This window comes from Hemitrygon akajei, chromosome 11, assembly GCF_048418815.1.
Source record: "Hemitrygon akajei chromosome 11, sHemAka1.3, whole genome shotgun sequence".
NCBI lineage: Eukaryota > Metazoa > Chordata > Chondrichthyes > Myliobatiformes > Dasyatidae > Hemitrygon > Hemitrygon akajei.
The window spans coordinates 86,173,324-86,191,836 of NC_133134.1; the positions used below are offsets into that span (position 1 = coordinate 86,173,324).

General features: G+C 53.4%; 1 protein-coding gene across 4 annotated transcripts in view; it reads left to right on the top strand.

The window, feature by feature from the left end:
* LOC140735804 (rho guanine nucleotide exchange factor 2-like) overlaps positions 1–18,513 on the top strand; it is a 182,525-nt gene that overhangs the window by 146,098 nt on the left and 17,914 nt on the right. For all 4 annotated transcript variants that reach the window (XM_073061288.1, XM_073061286.1, XM_073061287.1 and 1 more), the window contains 4 exons: positions 5,965–6,213; positions 6,492–6,568; positions 6,804–6,982; positions 12,230–12,294. In XM_073061288.1, coding sequence (XP_072917389.1) covers positions 5,965–6,213; positions 6,492–6,568; positions 6,804–6,982; positions 12,230–12,294 — 570 coding nt within the window. The remainder of the gene's footprint in view (positions 1–5,964; positions 6,214–6,491; positions 6,569–6,803; positions 6,983–12,229; positions 12,295–18,513) is intronic.

The following is an 18,513-nucleotide window of genomic DNA, read 5'->3' on the forward strand; positions in this document are numbered from 1 at the left end:
GTGAGAGGCAGATTATGTGTTACTGAGCGTGTGTGTGTGTGAGAGGCCGATTATGTGTTACTGAGCGTGTGTGTGTGTGAGAGGCCGATTATGTGTTACTGAGCGTGTGTGTGTGAGAGAGAGTGTGAGAGGCAGATTATGTGTTACTGAGCGTGTGTGTGAGAGAGAGTGTGAGAGGCAGATTATGTGTTACTGAGCGTGTGTGTGTGTGAGAGGCCGATTATGTGTTACTGAGCGTGTGTGTGTGTGAGAGGCCGATTATGTGTTACTGAGTGTGTGTGTGTGAGAGAGAGTGTGAGAGGCCGATTTTGTGATACTGAGCGTGTGTGTGTGTGAGGCCGATTGTGTGTTACTGAGCGAGTGTGTGTGTGAGGCCGATTGTGTGTTACTGAGCGTGTGTGTGTGTGAGAGAGTGTGAGAGGCCGATTATGTGTTACTGAGTGTGTGCGTGTGTGTAAGTGAGAGTGTGAGAGGCAGATTATGTGTTACTGAGCGTGTGTGTGTGAGAGAGTGTGAGAGGCAGATTGTGTGTTACAGAGCGCGTGTGTGAGAGAGAGTGTGAGAGGCAGATTACGTGAGTGTGCGTGTGTGTGTGAGAGAGTGAGGCAGATTATGTGTTATGAGCGTGTGTGTGTGAGAGAGTGTGAGAGGCAGATTATGTGTCACTGAGCGTGTGTGTGAGAGGCAGATTACGTGAGTGTGCGTGTGTGTGAGTGAGAGAGTGAGAGGCAGATTATGTGTTACTGAGCGTGTTTGTGAGAGTGTGAGAGGCAGATTATGTGTTACTGAGCGTGTGTGTGAGAGAGAGTGTGAGAGGCAGATTACGTGAGTGTGCGTGTGTGTGAGTGAGAGAGTGAGGCAGATTGTGTTACTGAGCGTGTGTGTGTGAGAGTGTGAGAGGCAGATTATGTGTTACTGAGCGCGTGTGTGAGAGTGAGAGGCAGATTATGTGTTACTGAGCGTGTGTGTGAGAGAGAGTGTGAGAGGCAGATTACGTGAGCGTGTGTGTGAGAGAGTGTGAGAGGCAGATTACGTGAGTGTGTGTGAGTGAGAGAGAGGCAGATTATGTGTTACTGAGCGTGTGTGTGAGAGAGAGTGTGAGAGGCAGATTACGTGAGTGTGCGTGTGTGTGAGAGTGAGAGGCAGATTGTGTTACTGAGCGTGTGTGTGTGAGAGAGTGTGAGAGGTAGATTACGTGAGTGTGAGAGGCAGATTATGTGTTACTGAGCTTGTGTGTGAGAGGCAGATTATGTGTTACTGAGCGTGTGTGTGTGTGAGAGAGTGTGAGAGGTAGATTACGTGAGTGCGTGTGTGTGAGAAGCAGATTATGTGTTACTGAGCTTGTGTGTGAGAGGCAGATTATGTGTTACTGAGCGTGTGTGTGAGAGAGAGTGTGAGAGGCAGATTATGTGTTACTGAGCGTGTGTGTGTGTGTGAGAGAGTGTGAGAGGTAGATTACGTGAGTGCATGTGTGTGAGAGGTAGATTGCGTGAGTGCGTGTGCGTGAGAGAGTGTGAGAGGTAGATTACGTGAGTGCGTGTGTGTGAGAGAGTGTGAGAGGTAGATTATGTGTTACTGAGTGAGTGCGTGTGTGTGAGAGAGTGTGAGAGGCAGATTATGTGTTACTGAGCGTGTGTATGTGAGAGAGTGTGAGAGGTAGATTATGTGTTACTGAGTGTGTGCGTGTGTGTGAGAGAGTGTGAGAGGCAGATTATGTGTTACTGAGCGTGTGTGTAAGTGAGAGTGAGTGAGAGTGAGAGGCAGATTATGTGTTACTGAGTGTGTGTGTGTGAGAGGCAGATTATGTGTTACTGAGCGTGTTTGTGAGAGAGAGTGTGAGAGGCAGATTACGTGAGTGTGTGTGAGAGAGAATGTGAGAGGCAGATTATGTGTTACTGAGCGTGTGTGTGAGAGAGAGTGTGAGAGGCAGATTACGTGAGTGTGCGTGTGTGTGAGAGTGAGAGGCAGATTATGTGTTACTGAGCGTGTGTATGTGAGAGAGTGTGAGAGGTAGATTATGTGTTACTGAGTGTGTGCGTGTGTGTGAGAGAGTGTGAGAGGCAGATTATGTGTTACTGAGCATGTGTGTAAGTGAGAGTGTGAGAGGCCGATTATGTGTTACTGAGCGTGTGTGTGTGTGAGAGAGAGTGTGAGAGGCCGATTATGTGTTACTGAGCGTGTGTGTGTGTGAGAGGCCGATTATGTGTTACTGAGCGTGTGTGTGTGTGAGAGGCCGATTATGTGTTACTGAGCGTGTGTGTGTGTGAGAGAGAGTGTGAGAGGCCGATTATGTGTTACTGAGCGTGTGTGTGTGTGAGAGGCCGATTATGTGTTACTGAGCGTGTGTGTGTGTGAGAGGCCGATTATGTGTTACTGACTGTGTGTGTGTGAGAGAGAGTGTGAGAGGCAGATTATGTGTTACTGAGCGTGTGTGAGAGAGTGTGAGAGGCCGATTATGTGTTACTGAGTGTGTGTGTGTGTGAGAGGCCGATTATGTGTTACTGAGCGTGTGTGTGTGAGAGAGAGTGTGAGAGGCCGATTATGTGTTACTGAGCGTGTGTGTGTGTGAGAGGCCGATTATGTGTTACTGAGCGTGTGTGTGTGTGAGAGGCCGATTATGTGTTACTGAGCGTGTGTGTGTGAGAGAGAGTGTGAGAGGCAGATTATGTGTTACTGAGCGTGTGTGTGAGAGAGAGTGTGAGAGGCAGATTATGTGTTACTGAGCGTGTGTGTGTGTGAGAGGCCGATTATGTGTTACTGAGCGTGTGTGTGTGTGAGAGGCCGATTATGTGTTACTGAGTGTGTGTGTGTGAGAGAGAGTGTGAGAGGCCGATTTTGTGATACTGAGCGTGTGTGTGTGTGAGGCCGATTGTGTGTTACTGAGCGAGTGTGTGTGTGAGGCCGATTGTGTGTTACTGAGCGTGTGTGTGTGTGAGAGAGTGTGAGAGGCCGATTATGTGTTACTGAGTGTGTGCGTGTGTGTAAGTGAGAGTGTGAGAGGCAGATTATGTGTTACTGAGCGTGTGTGTGTGAGAGAGTGTGAGAGGCAGATTGTGTGTTACAGAGCGCGTGTGTGAGAGAGAGTGTGAGAGGCAGATTACGTGAGTGTGCGTGTGTGTGTGAGAGAGTGAGGCAGATTATGTGTTATGAGCGTGTGTGTGTGAGAGAGTGTGAGAGGCAGATTATGTGTCACTGAGCGTGTGTGTGAGAGGCAGATTACGTGAGTGTGCGTGTGTGTGAGTGAGAGAGTGAGAGGCAGATTATGTGTTACTGAGCGTGTTTGTGAGAGTGTGAGAGGCAGATTATGTGTTACTGAGCGTGTGTGTGAGAGAGAGTGTGAGAGGCAGATTACGTGAGTGTGCGTGTGTGTGAGTGAGAGAGTGAGGCAGATTGTGTTACTGAGCGTGTGTGTGTGAGAGTGTGAGAGGCAGATTATGTGTTACTGAGCGCGTGTGTGAGAGTGAGAGGCAGATTATGTGTTACTGAGCGTGTGTGTGAGAGAGAGTGTGAGAGGCAGATTACGTGAGCGTGTGTGTGAGAGAGTGTGAGAGGCAGATTACGTGAGTGTGTGTGAGTGAGAGAGAGGCAGATTATGTGTTACTGAGCGTGTGTGTGAGAGAGAGTGTGAGAGGCAGATTACGTGAGTGTGCGTGTGTGTGAGAGTGAGAGGCAGATTGTGTTACTGAGCGTGTGTGTGTGAGAGAGTGTGAGAGGTAGATTACGTGAGTGTGAGAGGCAGATTATGTGTTACTGAGCTTGTGTGTGAGAGGCAGATTATGTGTTACTGAGCGTGTGTGTGTGTGTGTGTGTGTGAGAGAGTGTGAGAGGTAGATTACGTGAGTGCGTGTGTGTGAGAAGCAGATTATGTGTTACTGAGCTTGTGTGTGAGAGGCAGATTATGTGTTACTGAGCGTGTGTGTGAGAGAGAGTGTGAGAGGCAGATTATGTGTTACTGAGCGTGTGTGTGTGTGTGAGAGAGTGTGAGAGGTAGATTACGTGAGTGCATGTGTGTGAGAGGTAGATTGCGTGAGTGCGTGTGCGTGAGAGAGTGTGAGAGGTAGATTACGTGAGTGCGTGTGTGTGAGAGAGTGTGAGAGGTAGATTATGTGTTACTGAGTGAGTGCGTGTGTGTGAGAGAGTGTGAGAGGCAGATTATGTGTTACTGAGCGTGTGTATGTGAGAGAGTGTGAGAGGTAGATTATGTGTTACTGAGTGTGTGCGTGTGTGTGAGAGAGTGTGAGAGGCAGATTATGTGTTACTGAGCGTGTGTGTAAGTGAGAGTGAGAGGCAGATTATGTGTTACTGAGTGTGTGTGTGTGAGAGGCAGATTATGTGTTACTGAGCGTGTTTGTGAGAGAGAGTGTGAGAGGCAGATTACGTGAGTGTGTGTGAGAGAGAATGTGAGAGGCAGATTATGTGTTACTGAGCGTGTGTGTGAGAGAGAGTGTGAGAGGCAGATTACGTGAGTGTGCGTGTGTGTGAGAGTGAGAGGCAGATTATGTGTTACTGAGCGTGTGTATGTGAGAGAGTGTGAGAGGTAGATTATGTGTTACTGAGTGTGTGCGTGTGTGTGAGAGAGTGTGAGAGGCAGATTATGTGTTACTGAGCATGTGTGTAAGTGAGAGTGTGAGAGGCAGATTATGTGTTACTGAGTGTGTGTGTGTGTGTGTGAGAGAGTGTGAGAGGCAGATTATGTGTTACTGAGCGTGTGTGTGAGAGAGAGTGTGAGAGGCAGATTATGTGTTAGAGAGAGTGTGAGAGGCAGATTATGTGTTATGAGCGTGTGTGTGTGTGAGAGAGTGAGAGGCAGATTACGTGAGTGCGTGTGTGTGAGAGAGAGTGTGAGAGGCAGATTACGTTAGTGTGTGTGTGTGAGAGAGAGTGAGGAAGATTATGTGTTACTGAGCGTGTGTGTGTGAGAGAGAGTGTGAGAGGCAGATTACGTGTTACTGAGCGTGTGCGTGTGTGTGAGAGGTAGATTACGTGAGTGCGTGTGTGTGAGAGTGTGAGAGGTAGATTAAGTGAGTGCGTGTGTGTGAGAGAGTGTGAGAGGTTGAGTGCGTGTGCGTGAGAGTGTGAGAGGTAGATTACGTGAGTGCGTGTGTGTGAGAGAGTGTGAGAGGTAGATTACGTGAGTGCGTGTGTGTGAGAGAGTGTGAGAGGTAGATTATGTGTTACTGAGCGTGTGTATGTGAGAGAGTGTGAGAGGTAGATTATGTGTTACTGAGTGTGTGCGTGTGTGTGAGAGAGAGTGTGAGAGGCAGATTATGTGTTACTGAGCGTGTGTATGTGAGAGAGTGTGAGAGGTAGATTATGTGTTACTGAGTGTGTGCGTGTGTGTGAGAGAGTGTGAGAGGCAGATTATGTGTTACTGAGCGTGTGTGTAAGTGAGAGTGTGAGAGGCAGATTATGTGTTACTGAGTGTGTGTGTGAGAGAGTGTGAGAGGCAGATTATGTGTTTCTGAGCGTGTGTGTGAGTGAGAGTGTGAGAGGCAGATTATGTGTTTCTGAGCGTGCGTGTGTGTGAGAGTGAGAGGCAGATTATGTGTTACTGAGCGTGTGTGTGTGAGAGAGTGTGAGAGGCAGATTGTGTTACTGAGTGTGTGCGTGTGTGATTGCATCTGTGTGAGTGAGTGGAACTTGCAAGTTTTCCTGCGATCATGTGGGTTTCAACAAGGGTCTGTTCCCTCCCATGGCCCAACTGCGTGTGGGATTGGTGGGTTAACCAGCCACTGTAAATTGCCCTTATAGGGTGTTGTTGAGTGGTGGAACCTGATGAATTGATGGGAATGTGGGCAAAATGAAATGGGGGCAGGTGTAAATGGCCGACCCAGAGTGATATCACGTCCCTGTTGGATGAAGGGTGATGGGGAGACGGGCTGTGATCTCGGCAGCTGGGGACGGGCTAGAGCAGCAGAGCTGGGTCGATTGTCTGCTGCTATTGAGCGGTGTGTGTGTGCTCAGGAAATGATGAGGAGCAGCGAGAGCTGGGCAGGGCGTTGGCGTTGGTGAAGGAGGTGATTGCGTCTGTGGACACCGAGGTGCACGAGTGCGAGCGACGGTTCCGGCTCCAGGATGTCTGTGGCAGGATGGACCCGCGGGCCTCAGCCGCCATGCACAACGGCCAACACTTCCAGCGTGATGACCTTGCCCGCCGTAAGCTGGTGCACGACGGCTTCGTCCTCTGGAAGACCGCAACCGGCCGCTTCAAGGGTGAGACAGCCACAGAATTCGGCCTCGTACTCCGACCCCATCTTCCCTGACCCCGCCGTGGTTCTGTGCTGACATTGTACTCTGGCCTCGTTACACATTCTCCTCCCCCAACATGCGCTGGCCCCTCACCAGTCCCGTAACGACTCTGCCTTTGGTCCTGTGTCTCTCACCCCGCGACCCTGTCCGACACCGTGACCCCTCTGTCTCCATCCCTGTAACCCAGCCCCCTGCAATCCCATGATTACCCCATGACCTCCTGACCCCAGTTCTCTCCTCAGATGTGCAGGTCCTGCTGCTGACCGACGTACTGATCTTCCTACAGGAGAAGGACCAAAGATACAGCTTCCCTGCCCTGGTAAGCGCAACTGACCAAGCCGGGGGGGTGGGGGGGGACACGATGGGGTTGAGGAGGAGGGAACGTCACCAGGAGCAGGTAAAAGGGGGGTGCAGTGGAGATAGGTTTGGGAAGGGTGGGTGGGAGGAAGGGGAACGTTGCCGAGGACCCTCGGGCTGAGGGGAGGGAGGATGGGTTAGTGTTTGCCCTGTGTACTGACTTTCACTGGGGGGATTGGGGGGTTTCTGTTTCCCAGGACAACAAGCCGGCAGTCATCCCCCTGCAGAAGCTGATTGTAAGGGACATCGCCAACCAGGAGAAGGGGCTGTTCCTGATCAGCGCAGCTGCCCCCGTGCCCGAGATGTACGAGATCCACACAGCCTCCCGTGACGACCGTAACACTTGGATGAAGATCATCCAGCAGACTGTCAACATGTGAGTGCTGTGCCCCTCTCCAGAAAGCCAGTCACCCCTCCTAACACCCCAAACCTCACCTCCTCCCTCTCCAAAACAGCCCCATCCTTCCCCATACTGTCTGTACTTCACCTTCAGGATTCCAGTCCATCTGAGATTCTTAAAGCCATCGAACACTCAGCACAGAAGCAGGACCTTCAGCCCATCTAGTCTGTGCTGAACCTTTAATCTGCCTAGTCCCATCAATTTACACAAGGACCATTGCTCTCCAAATGCCTTCTGTCCGTGTACATATCCAAATTTCTCTTAAATTCTGAAAATGACCCCACTCTCACCATCCTGTGAGTGAAGAAGTTTCCCCTCATGTTCCCTTAAACATTTCACCTTTCACCCTTAGCCCATGACCTCTGGTGGTAGTCTCACTCATCCTCAGTGGGGAAAGCCTGCTTCCATTTACCCTATTTATACCCTCCTAATTGGCTGACTTGCCTGCATCAACTTTCTCAAAAAACTCTGTAAGGTTGGTTAGACGCAACCTACCACCCAAAAAGCCATGTTGACTATCCCGAATCAATCCTGGTCTCTCCAAAAACTCATATATGCAGTCCCTTCGAATACCATCAATAAATTTCCCCTACTCACCAGCCTATATTTCTGTGTTATTATTGGAGTCTTCCTTCAAAGTCCAAAGTACATTTATTATCAAAGTGTGTGCACTATGTACAACCTTGAACTTCGTCTTATTACAGGTAGATGCAAAAACAATGAGACCCAATAGAACCCATTAAAAAAGACCAGCAAACACCCAATGTGCAAAAAAAGAACAAATCACGCAAACAATAAATAACACACAGAACTAAAAAAAAAGAGGATCCAGTGCTTTCCCAGTGTACATGATGAATAAACTCTCCTCAGGCTTCCAGCCGGGTACAGGTATCGAATTTAACTGATGGTTCGATGACAAACTCTGCCATCTTCATCAGGGTTGATGCCTGGGCATGTCTAATCCAGTGGTATTTATACCCCCATCGTCCATCAATCCTGATTGGTTAGTCTTCATCCATTCAGGTTTTCGCTGTCCCACCTTGTTTACAATCGAATTTCTGTTCTTGCTTAGAGTGCGACCTTTGTCTTTGTTAAAAATTTTTCCTCTAGTTTCAAGTCGATGGCTTCCTTCACCAGGCCATCCCAAAAGCCATTGGCACAGCTCAGTAGCTCGGTCGCAGTCGATCCTATGGCCATTGCAAATGCAGTGTTCTGCGACCGCTGATTTCTCTGGGTAACCCAAATGGATACACGTCCTGTGGTTTGATGTGGGTTTCCACCGTGTGTCCCGTCTGGCTGATATAAGCTGCTCCACGTTCACAGGGTAAACACCAGCCAACCTGAATCCCAAGTCATCCTTGACACTGCATAAGCTGTGACTTGAGCTTCCTGACAGGCTTGTGGATGGTATTAATCCCAATTTATTATTCAGTACTGAAGTTCACAAAAGTGAGTTCACACCCACAAACTAAGTTCTTTGGTCCAGAAGCCTGTTAGTTGCAGGCCGCAGCCTCAGTTCAATGCAGAGACAAGTAAACTTCCCAGAGCAGCAAGCTGAACACCAGCATGGCCTTCACCCCTGACCTTTTCAATTTGGGCCTGCATTCCTTGTTCTCGGGCCTGGGCCCACCATCTTGATTTAGTCCCATGTCAACTCTAGCAATGGACAAACAGCACATTCCTCGCTCTCAGGCCTGGGCCCGCCATCTAGATTTGGTCCCATGTCAACTCTAGCAATGGACAAACAGCACATTCCTCGCACTCTGGCCTGGGCCCGCCATCTCGATTTGGTCCCATGTCAACTCTAGCAATGGACAAACAGCACATTCCTCGCTCTCAGGCCTGGGCCCGCCATCTAGATTTGGTCCCATGTCAACTCTAGCAATGGACAAACAGCACATTCCTCGCACCCTGGCCTGGGCCCGCCATCTCGATTTGGTCCCATGTCAACTCTAGCAATGGACAAACAGCACATTCCTCGCACTCTGGCCTGGGCCCGCCATCTCGATTTGGTCCCATGTCAACTCTAGCAATGGACAAACAGCACATTCCTCGCTCTCAGGCCTGGGCCCGCCATCTAGATTTGGTCCCATGTCAACTCTAGCAATGGACAAACAGCACATTCCTCGCTCTCAGGCCTGGGCCCGCCATCTAGATTTGGTCCCATGTCAACTCTAGCAATGGACAAACAGCACATTCCTCGCTCTCAGGCCTGGGCCCGCCATCTAGATTTGGTCCCATGTCAACTCTAGCAATGGACAAACAGCACATTCCTCACTCTCAGGCCTGGGCCCGCCATCTAGATTTGGTCCCATGTCAACTCTAGCAATGGACAAACAGCACATTCCTCGCTCTCAGGCCTGGGCCCGCCATCTCGATTTGGTCCCATGTCAACTCTAGCAATGGACAAACAGCACATTCCTCACTCTCAGGCCTGGGCCCGCCATCTAGATTTGGTCCCATGTCAACTCTAGCAATGGACAAACAGCACATTCCTCGCTCTCAGGCTTTGGACACACCATTTTGATTTGACCCCTTGTCTGCTCCAGCAATGGACAAACAGCACCTTCCTCACTCTCGGGCCTGGGCCCCGCCGTCTCAATTTGGTCCTATGTCCACTCCAGTAATTGAAAAACTGCAGCTTGTTCCTCGTTCTTGGGCTCTCTGACCTGGGTCCTGCCATCTCGACTTGGCCCTTTGTTCACTCCAGCGATGGCCAACTTCAGCTCATTCTTCATTCTCGGGCCTGGGCCCCACCATCTCAATTTGGCCCCATGTCTGCTCCAGCAATAGACAAACATCAGCTTGTTCTTCGTTCTTGGCTCTCGGGCCAGGGCCCTGCTATTTTGATTTGGCCCCATGTCCGCTTCAGCGATGACCAAGCAGCACATTTCTCGCTGTCGGGCCTGAGTCCCGCCGTCTCGATTTGGCCGTGCCACCTTACTGCACTCTCGAGACTCTAGTTCACTGAAGCCCCCAGAATGCCAGGTCGAACAGGTGTTAGATTGGAACAACGTTAGCTTACACAATTTAGAATCTCAGCACGAGGACTAGACCTACCCTTTTCAATAGTTACCTTGAAGCTAGTGGCATTGTGATGCAAACTGTTCCCCAACACAAACTTCTGTCACCTGCCCCGTCTCATTTCCGAATAGATCTAGTATTGCACTCTCCCTAGTTGGGACTTCTGTATATTGATCAAGGAAGCTTTCCTGATACGTTTGACAAACTTTCCCATCCAGTCCCAGTCAATATGTGGAAAGTTTAAAGCACCTACTGTCACAACCTTCTGTTACTTGCAACAGACTGCAATCTGTCTACAAATTTTCTCCTCGAACTCCCACAGACTGCTGGTTGGTCTGCGATATAATCCCATTGACATAATTATACCTTTCTTATTTCTCCATTCCATCCATAACACCTCACTAGACAAGCTCCAGTCTGTCTTGACTTATCAGCCGTGACATTTTCCCAGACTAGTAATGTCGCGTCTAGAACAACAGAACCCCAGAACATTGAGCTGCCAGTCCTGTCCCTCACTGATGGCCTCAATATCATAGTTCCACATGCTGATCCTTGAATTGAACTATATGCAGCTCAGAACATTAGTCCTGCCAGACTCGACCTTTTGATGCTTGACTTTGTAGGCTTAACAACTTCCTCCACAACAGTTCTGCTATCTGTTCTGGCACTCTGATTCCCATCCCCTACAACTCTAGTTTAACCCCACTGTGCAGCACCAGCAAACCTTCCCACTAGGATATTAGTGCCCCACCCCCTCCAGTCCAGGTGCAAACCATCCCTTCTGTACAAGTCCCACCTTCCCTGGAAGAGAACTAGTGGAATTATAGAGCAATGGAGCATGGGTGCAGCCGGTTGTTCTAAACTGTCCACGGCGGTCACAATGCACACTCACCTAGTCCCAATTTCTTGCTTCAGGCCACATCCCTCCATGTACCTATCCATATCCTCAAGTTATTCTATTGTACCTGCCTCAGCCACTTCCTTTAGCAGCTAATTCCATATACTCTCCACCCACTGTGTGAAAATGTTGCCCTTCAAGATAGAGGGGAATCTTCCCTTCTCACCCTAAGCCTATGATCCCTAGTTTTGGATTCCCCTACCCTGGGGAATGTTACTATCCATCTCATAATTTTTCACGTCTCTATAACTGTAACACTTTATTCTGCGTTGCTGTTGTTTTAATGCACTGTGGAGTGATGTGATCTGTATGAGCGATATGCCTTTCACCGAATCTCGGTACAGGTGACAAGAAGGATCTCGGCTGGAACATTAAACTGTTTATTCCCTCTGTAGCTGTTGCCTGGCTTGTAGAGTTCCTCAGCATTCTGCACATGTAAACCGGTTCCAATGCTATACGATCATCCCTCGTTCACCTACGCTCCAAGGAACAAAGGCCTAGCTGGTTGAACCTCCCAGTGACTCAGACACTGTAGTCCAGGCAACTTCTTAGACATTCTTTCCCGCTTAACCTGGCCTTTTCTATAACAAGGTGACTCTATGTTCAGGGTTCCACAACTTCTCAATATTACTTTTTTTGTATTTGCACAATTTGTCTTCTTATGCACACTGTTTTTTGTCTTTGTGTATGGTTTTTCATAAATTCTATTGTATTCTTTTACTTTCTTGTGAAAGCCCACAAGAAATTATATCTCAGTGAAGTTTATGCTGACATATACGTACTTTGCTTTGACTTTGACCAAGACTGTTCAAAGCTATTCACAGTACCAAGTGCAGCCTCACCAACAACTCCAGACACTGAGAGAGGCAGGTACAAAGCCTTTGGGAGTTACCCTGCGCTACCTATTGAATGGAGCCCCTGCCCCTGCCAAGACCGAGAGACATCCATTGCCCTACCCACTGACCAGTGAACAGGGTGGGGGGCGATGCCCACAGAGTCCCTCTCCTGGAGCCGATAATGGATCACATGGCCTAGACTCCCACTGTCACATGTCTGAGATAGCACCCCTACCCCTGGAGGGGGGGAGGTCAAGGCCAGCCCAACCACTGGAGGAGGGAAGGGAGACCCTTGGTGTTTCTCTGATGAATGAGGCTGCAGTGAGGTTTGTGCGATCGTGCTATTGGCTCCGCTGCTGGGATATTGCTGCGCTCGGGCGAGGCAGGGGAAGGAGCGTGCCAGGCAGAGGCCAGTGGGTGTCAGGGAGGAAGGAGTGGTGATTTGATCTGACCTCTGTCTTCCAGCTGTCCCGAGATGGAACATTTCTCCATGGAGATGAAGACCAAGGAGATCCTGAGGGAACTGTCAGGTACGGAACCACACCTCCTTTGTCCCATCACCGTCACCCTCCTCCCGACACCCATCCCTACCTCCTCTCCCTCCTCTCACCACTTCCACCACCCACACCATCACCCTCACACTTCCCTTATCCCAACAGACCTCTCCCAGTCCAACCACACCCATTCCCACCCCTCATTGCCCCACCACATCCCACTCCCCCCCTCAATACGCCTCCCGTCCCACCATCCCCAACCTCTGCCCTACCCTTACACCAGCCCCACCCTCCACGCGTTCCCCTCATCCCCTTCCCACTGAGCACCCCATCTGCCCAATAACACCACACAATCTATCCTCCCCAAAACCCTCCCCATTCATTCCTCATCCTAAACCTCTTCCCAGCCTCTCGCTCCGCACAACTTCTCTCCTCTCAATCCTTCCTTCCTTACCCCTCCCCCTGTGCACCTTCCACCCCCTCCCTTGCCCCTCATGTTCCCTTGAGCTCTCTCTACCTTGGCCTCACAATGAATTCCCCTTCCCCTCGATCTCTTATCCCCAACCCCTTCCCGCCTTCTTTCTCTCTCCCATCTCCCTTAACTTTCCTTCCCTATTCCTCTTGCACCCTCCTCTCCACCTTCCTGTCCCCGTCCTCCTTCCCTTCTTCGTCTATCCCTCCATCTCTCTTCCCTTCCCTCCTCTTCGTTCCTCACTGACCCTTTCCATTCCCCTTTCCTTCTCACCTCCACTCCCACTGTCACCCTCTCTCCTCTTTCCCACTCTATCTAACCCTCTCTCGCTCCTTCCCCATCCCTCTCCGACCCTCTCCCTGACCGATGGCGGTATTCTCCTCCACAATCCCTTCTCCCATTCCCCACCCTCTCCCTGACCCCCTCATAGAACCATCACAGGATTCTCCACCCCAATCCCCGCTGCCCAACCACACCCTCTCCCTGGCCCCCTCACTGAACCATTGCGGTATTCTCCTCCCCAATCCCCTCTCCCCTTCCCCACCCTCTCCCTGACCCCCTCACTGAACGATGGCGGTATTCACCTCCCCAATCCCCTCTCCCTGACCCCTAACTGAACCATCACGGTATTCTCCTCCCCTTCCCCACCTTCTCCCTGACCCCCTCACTGAACCATCGCGGTATCCTCCTCCCCAATCCCCACTCCCCTTCCCCACCCTCTCCCTGAACCATCGCGGTATTCTCCTCCCCAATCCCCTCTCGTCTTCCCCACCCTCTCCCTGAACCCCTCACTGAACCATCGCGGTATTCTCCTCCCCAATCCCCACTCCCCTTCCCCTCCCTCTCCCTGAACCATCGCGGTATTCTCCTCCCCAATCCCCTCTCCTCTTCCCCACCCTCTCCCTGACGCCCTCACTGAACCATCGCGGTATCTCCTCCCCAATCCCCACTCCCCTTCACCACCCTCTCCCTGAACCATCGGGGTATTCTCCTCCCCAATCCACTCTCGCTGACCCCCGCACTGAACCATCGCGGTATTCTCCTCCCCAATCCCCTCTCCCCTTCCCCACCCTCTCCCTGACCCCCTCACTGAACCATCGCGGTATTCTCCTGCCCAATCCCCTCTCTCCTTCCCCACCCTCTCCCTGAACCCCTCACTGAACCATCGCGGTATTCTCCTGCCCAATCCCCTCTCTCCTTCCCCACCCTCTCCCTGAACCATCGTGGTATTCTCCTCCCCAATCCCCTCTCCTCTTCCCCACCCTCTCCCTGACGCCCTCACTGAACCATCGCGGTATTCTCCTCCCCTTTCCCCACCCTCTCCCTGAACCATCGTGGTATTCTCCTCCCCAATCCCCTCTCCCCTTCCCCACCCTCTCCCTGACCCCCTCACTGAACCATCGCGGTATTCTCCTCCCCAATCCCCACTCTCCTTCCCCACCCTCTCCCTGACGCCCTCACTGAACAATCGCGGTATTCTCCTCCCCAATCCACTCTCCCATTCCCCACCCTCTCCCTGACCCCCTCACTGAACCATCGCGGTATTCTCCTCCCCAATCACCTCTCTCCTTCCCCACCCTCTCCCTGACCCCTCACTGAACCATCGCGGTATTCTCCTCCCCAATCCACTCTCCCATTCCCCACCCTCTCCCTGACCCCCTCACTGAACCATCGCGGTATTCTCCCCCCCCACTGAACCATCGCGGTATTCTCCTCCCCAATCCACTCTCCCCTTCCCCACCCTCTCCCTGACCCCCTCACTGAACCATCGCGGTATTCTCCTCCCCAATCCCCTCTCTCCTTCCCCACCCTCTCCCTGACCCCCTCACTGAACTATGGCGGTATTCTCCTCCCCAATCCCCTCTCCCCTTACCCACCCTCTCCCTGACACCCTCACTGAACTATGGCGGTATTCTCCTCCCCAATCCCCTCTCCCCTTCCCCACCCTCTCCCTGACCCCCTCACTGAACCATCGCGGTATTCTCCTCCCCAATCCCCTCTCCCCTTCCCCACCCTCTCCCTGACCCCCCTCACTGAACTATGGCGGTATTCTCCTCCCCAATCCCCTCTCCCCTTCCCCACCCTCTCCCTGACCCCCTCACTGAACCATCGGGGTATTCTCCTCCCCAATCCCCTCTCCACTTTCCCACCCTCTCCCTGACCCACTCACTGAACCATCGTGGTATTCTCCTCCCCAATCCCCTCTCCCCTTCCCCACCCTCTCCCTGACCCCTCACTTAACCATCGCGGTATTCTCCTCCCCAATCCACTCTCCCCTTCCCCACCCTCTCCCTGACCCCTCACTGAACCATCGCGGTATTCTGCTCCCCAATCCCCTCTCCCCTTCCCCACCCTCTCCCTGACCCCCCCCACTGAACCATCGCGGTATTCTCCTCCCCAATCCCCTCTCCCCTTCCCCACTCTCTCCCTGACCCCCTCACTGAACTATGGCGGTATTCTCCTCCCCAATCCCCTCTCCCCTTCCCCACCCTCTCCCTGACCCCCTCACTGAACTATGGCGGTATTCTCCTCCCCAATCCCCTCTCCCCTTCCCCACCCTCTCCCTGACCCCCTCACTGAACCATCGTGGTATTCTCCTCCCCAATCCCCTCTCCCCTTCCCCACCCTCTCCCTGACCCCCACTGAACCATGGCGGTATTCTCCTCCCCAATCCCCTCTTCCCTTCCCCACCCTCTCCCTGACCCCTCACTGAACCATCGCGGTATTCTCCTCCCCAATCCCCTCTCCCCTTCCCCACCCTCTCCCTGACCCCCTCACTGAACGATGGCGGTATTCTCCTGCCCAATCCCCTCTCCCTGACCCCCTCACTGAACCATCGCGGTATTCTCCTGCCCAATCCCCTCTCCCCTTCCCCACCCTCTCCCTGACCCCCTCACTGAACCATGGCGGTATTCTCCTGCCCAAACCCCTCTCCCCTTCCCCACCCTCTCCCTGACCCCCTCACTGAACCATCGTGGTATTCTCCTCCCCAATCCCCTCTCCCCTTCCCCACCCTCTCCCTGACCCCCACTGAACCATGTCGGTATTCTCCTGCCCAATCCCCTCTCCCTGACCCCCTCACTGAACCATCGCGGTATTCTCCTTCCAATCCCCTCTCCCCTTCCCCACCCTCTCCCTGACCCCCACTGAACCATGGCGGTATTCTCCTCCCAAATCCCCTCTTCCCTTCCCCACCGTCTCCCTGACCCCTCACTGAACCATCGTGGTATTCTCCTCCCCAATCCCCTCTCCCCTTCCCCACCCTCTCCCTGACCCCCACTGAACCATGGCGGTATACTCCTCCCCAATCCCCTCTCCCTGACCCCCTCACTGAACCATCGTGGTATTCTCCTCCCCAATCCCCTCTCCCCTTCCCCACCCTCTCCCTGACCCCACTGAACCATGGCGGTATTCTCCTCCCCAATCCCCTCTTCCCTTCCCCACCCTCTCCCTACCCCTCACTGAACCATCGCGGTATTCTCCTCCCCAATCCCCTCTCCCCTTCCCCACCCTCTCCCTGACCCCCACTGAACCATGGCGGTATTCTCCTCCCCAATCCCCTCTCCCCTTCCCCACCCTCTCCCTGACCCCCACTGAACCATGGCGGTATTCTCCTCCCCAATCCCCTCTCCCCTTCCCCACCCTCTCCCTGACCCCTCACTGAACCATCGCGGTATTCTCCTCCCCAATCCCCACTCCCCTTCCCCACCCTCTCCCTGACCCCCTCACTGAACTATGGCAGTATTCTCCTCCCCAATCCCCTCTCCCTGACCCCCTCACTGAACCATCACGGTATTCTCCTCCCCAATCCCCACTCCCCTTCCCCACCCTTTCCCTGACCCCCTCACTGAACTATGGCGGTATTCTCCTCCCCAATCCCCTCTTCCTGAACCCCTCACTGAACCATCGCGGTATTCTCCTCCCCAATCCCCTCTCCCCTTCCCCACCCTCTCCCTGACCCCTCACTGAACCATCACTGTATTCTCCTCCCCAATCCCCTCTTCCCTTCCCCACCCTCTCCCTGACCCCCCCACTGAACCATCGCGGTATTCTCCTCCCCAATCCCCTCTTCCCTTCCCCACCCTCTCCCTGACCCCCCCACTGAACCATCGCGGTATTCTCCTCCCCAATCCCCTCTCCCCTTCCCCACCCTCTCCCTGACCCCTCACTGAACCATCGCGGTATTCTCCTCCCCAATCCCCTCTTCCCTTCCCCACACTCTCCCTGACCCCCCCACTGAACCATCGCGGTATTGTCCTCCCCAATCCCCTCTCCCCATCCCCACACTCTCCCCTTCCCCACACTCTCCCTGACCCCCTCACTGAACCATCGCGGTATTCTCCTCCCCAATCCCCTCTCTCCTTCCCCACCCTCTCCCTGACCCCCTCACTGAACCATCGCGGTATTCACCTCCCCAATCCCCTCTCCCCTTCCCCACCCTCTCCCTGACCCCCTCACTGAACTATGGCGGTATTCTCCTCCCCAATCCCCTCTCCCCTTCCCCACCCTCTCCCTGACCCCCTCACTGAACTATGGCGGTATTCTCCTCCCCAATCCCCTCTCCCCTTCCCCACCCTCTCCCTGACCCCCTCACTGAACCATCGCGGTATTCTCCTCCCCAATCCCCTCTCCCCTTCCCCACCCTCTCCCTGACCCCCTCACTGAACCATCGCGGTATTCTCCTCCCCAATCCCCTCTCCCCTTCCCCACCCTCTCCCTGACCCCCTCACTGAACTATGGCGGTATTCTCCTCCCCAATCCCCTCTCCCCTTCCCCACCCTCTCCCTGACCCCCTCACTGAACTATGGCGGTATTCTCCTCCCCAATCCCCTCTCCACTTCCCCACCCTCTCCCTGACCCACTCACTGAACCATCGTGGTATTCTCCTCCCCAATCCCCTCTCCCCTTCCCCACCCTCTCCCTGACCCCCTCACTGAACCATCGGGGTATTCTCCTCCCCAATCCCCTCTCCACTTCCCCACCCTCTCCCTGACCCCTCACTTAACCATCGCGGTATTCTCCTCCACAATCCACTCTCCCCTTCCCCACCCTCTCCCTGACCCCTCACTGAACCATCGCGGTATTTTGCTCCCCAATCCCCTCTCCCCTTCCCCACCCTCTCCCTGACCCCCCCCACTGAACCATCGCGGTATTCTCCTCCCCAATCCCCTCTCCCCTTCCCCACTCTCTCCCTGACCCCCTCACTGAACTATGGCGGTATTCTCCTCCCCAATCCCCTCTCCCCTTCCCCACCCTCTCCCTGACCCCCTCACTGAACTATGGCGGTATTCTCCTCCCCAATCCCCTCTCCCCTTCCCCACCCTCTCCCTGACCCCGTCACTGAACCATCGGGGTATTCTCCTCCCCAATCCCCTCTCCCCTTCCCCACCCTCTCCCTGACCCCCTCACTGAACTATGGCGGTATTCTCCTCCCCAATCCCCTCTCCCTGACCCCCTCACTGAAGCATCGCTGTATTCTCCTCCCCAATCCCCTCTCCCCTTCCCCACCCTCTCCCTGACCCCCACTGAACCATGGCGGTATTCTCCTCCCCAATCCCCTCTCCCTGACCCCCTCACTGAACCATCGTGGTATTCTCCTCCCCAATCCCCTCTCCCCTTCCCCACCCTCTCCCTGACCCCCACTGAACCATGGCGGTATTCTCCTCCCCAATCCCCTCTTCCCTTCCCCACCCTCTCCCTGACCCCTCACTGAACCATCGCGGTATTCTCCTCCCCAATCCCCTCTCCCCTTCCCCACCCTCTCCCTGACCCCCTCACTGAAC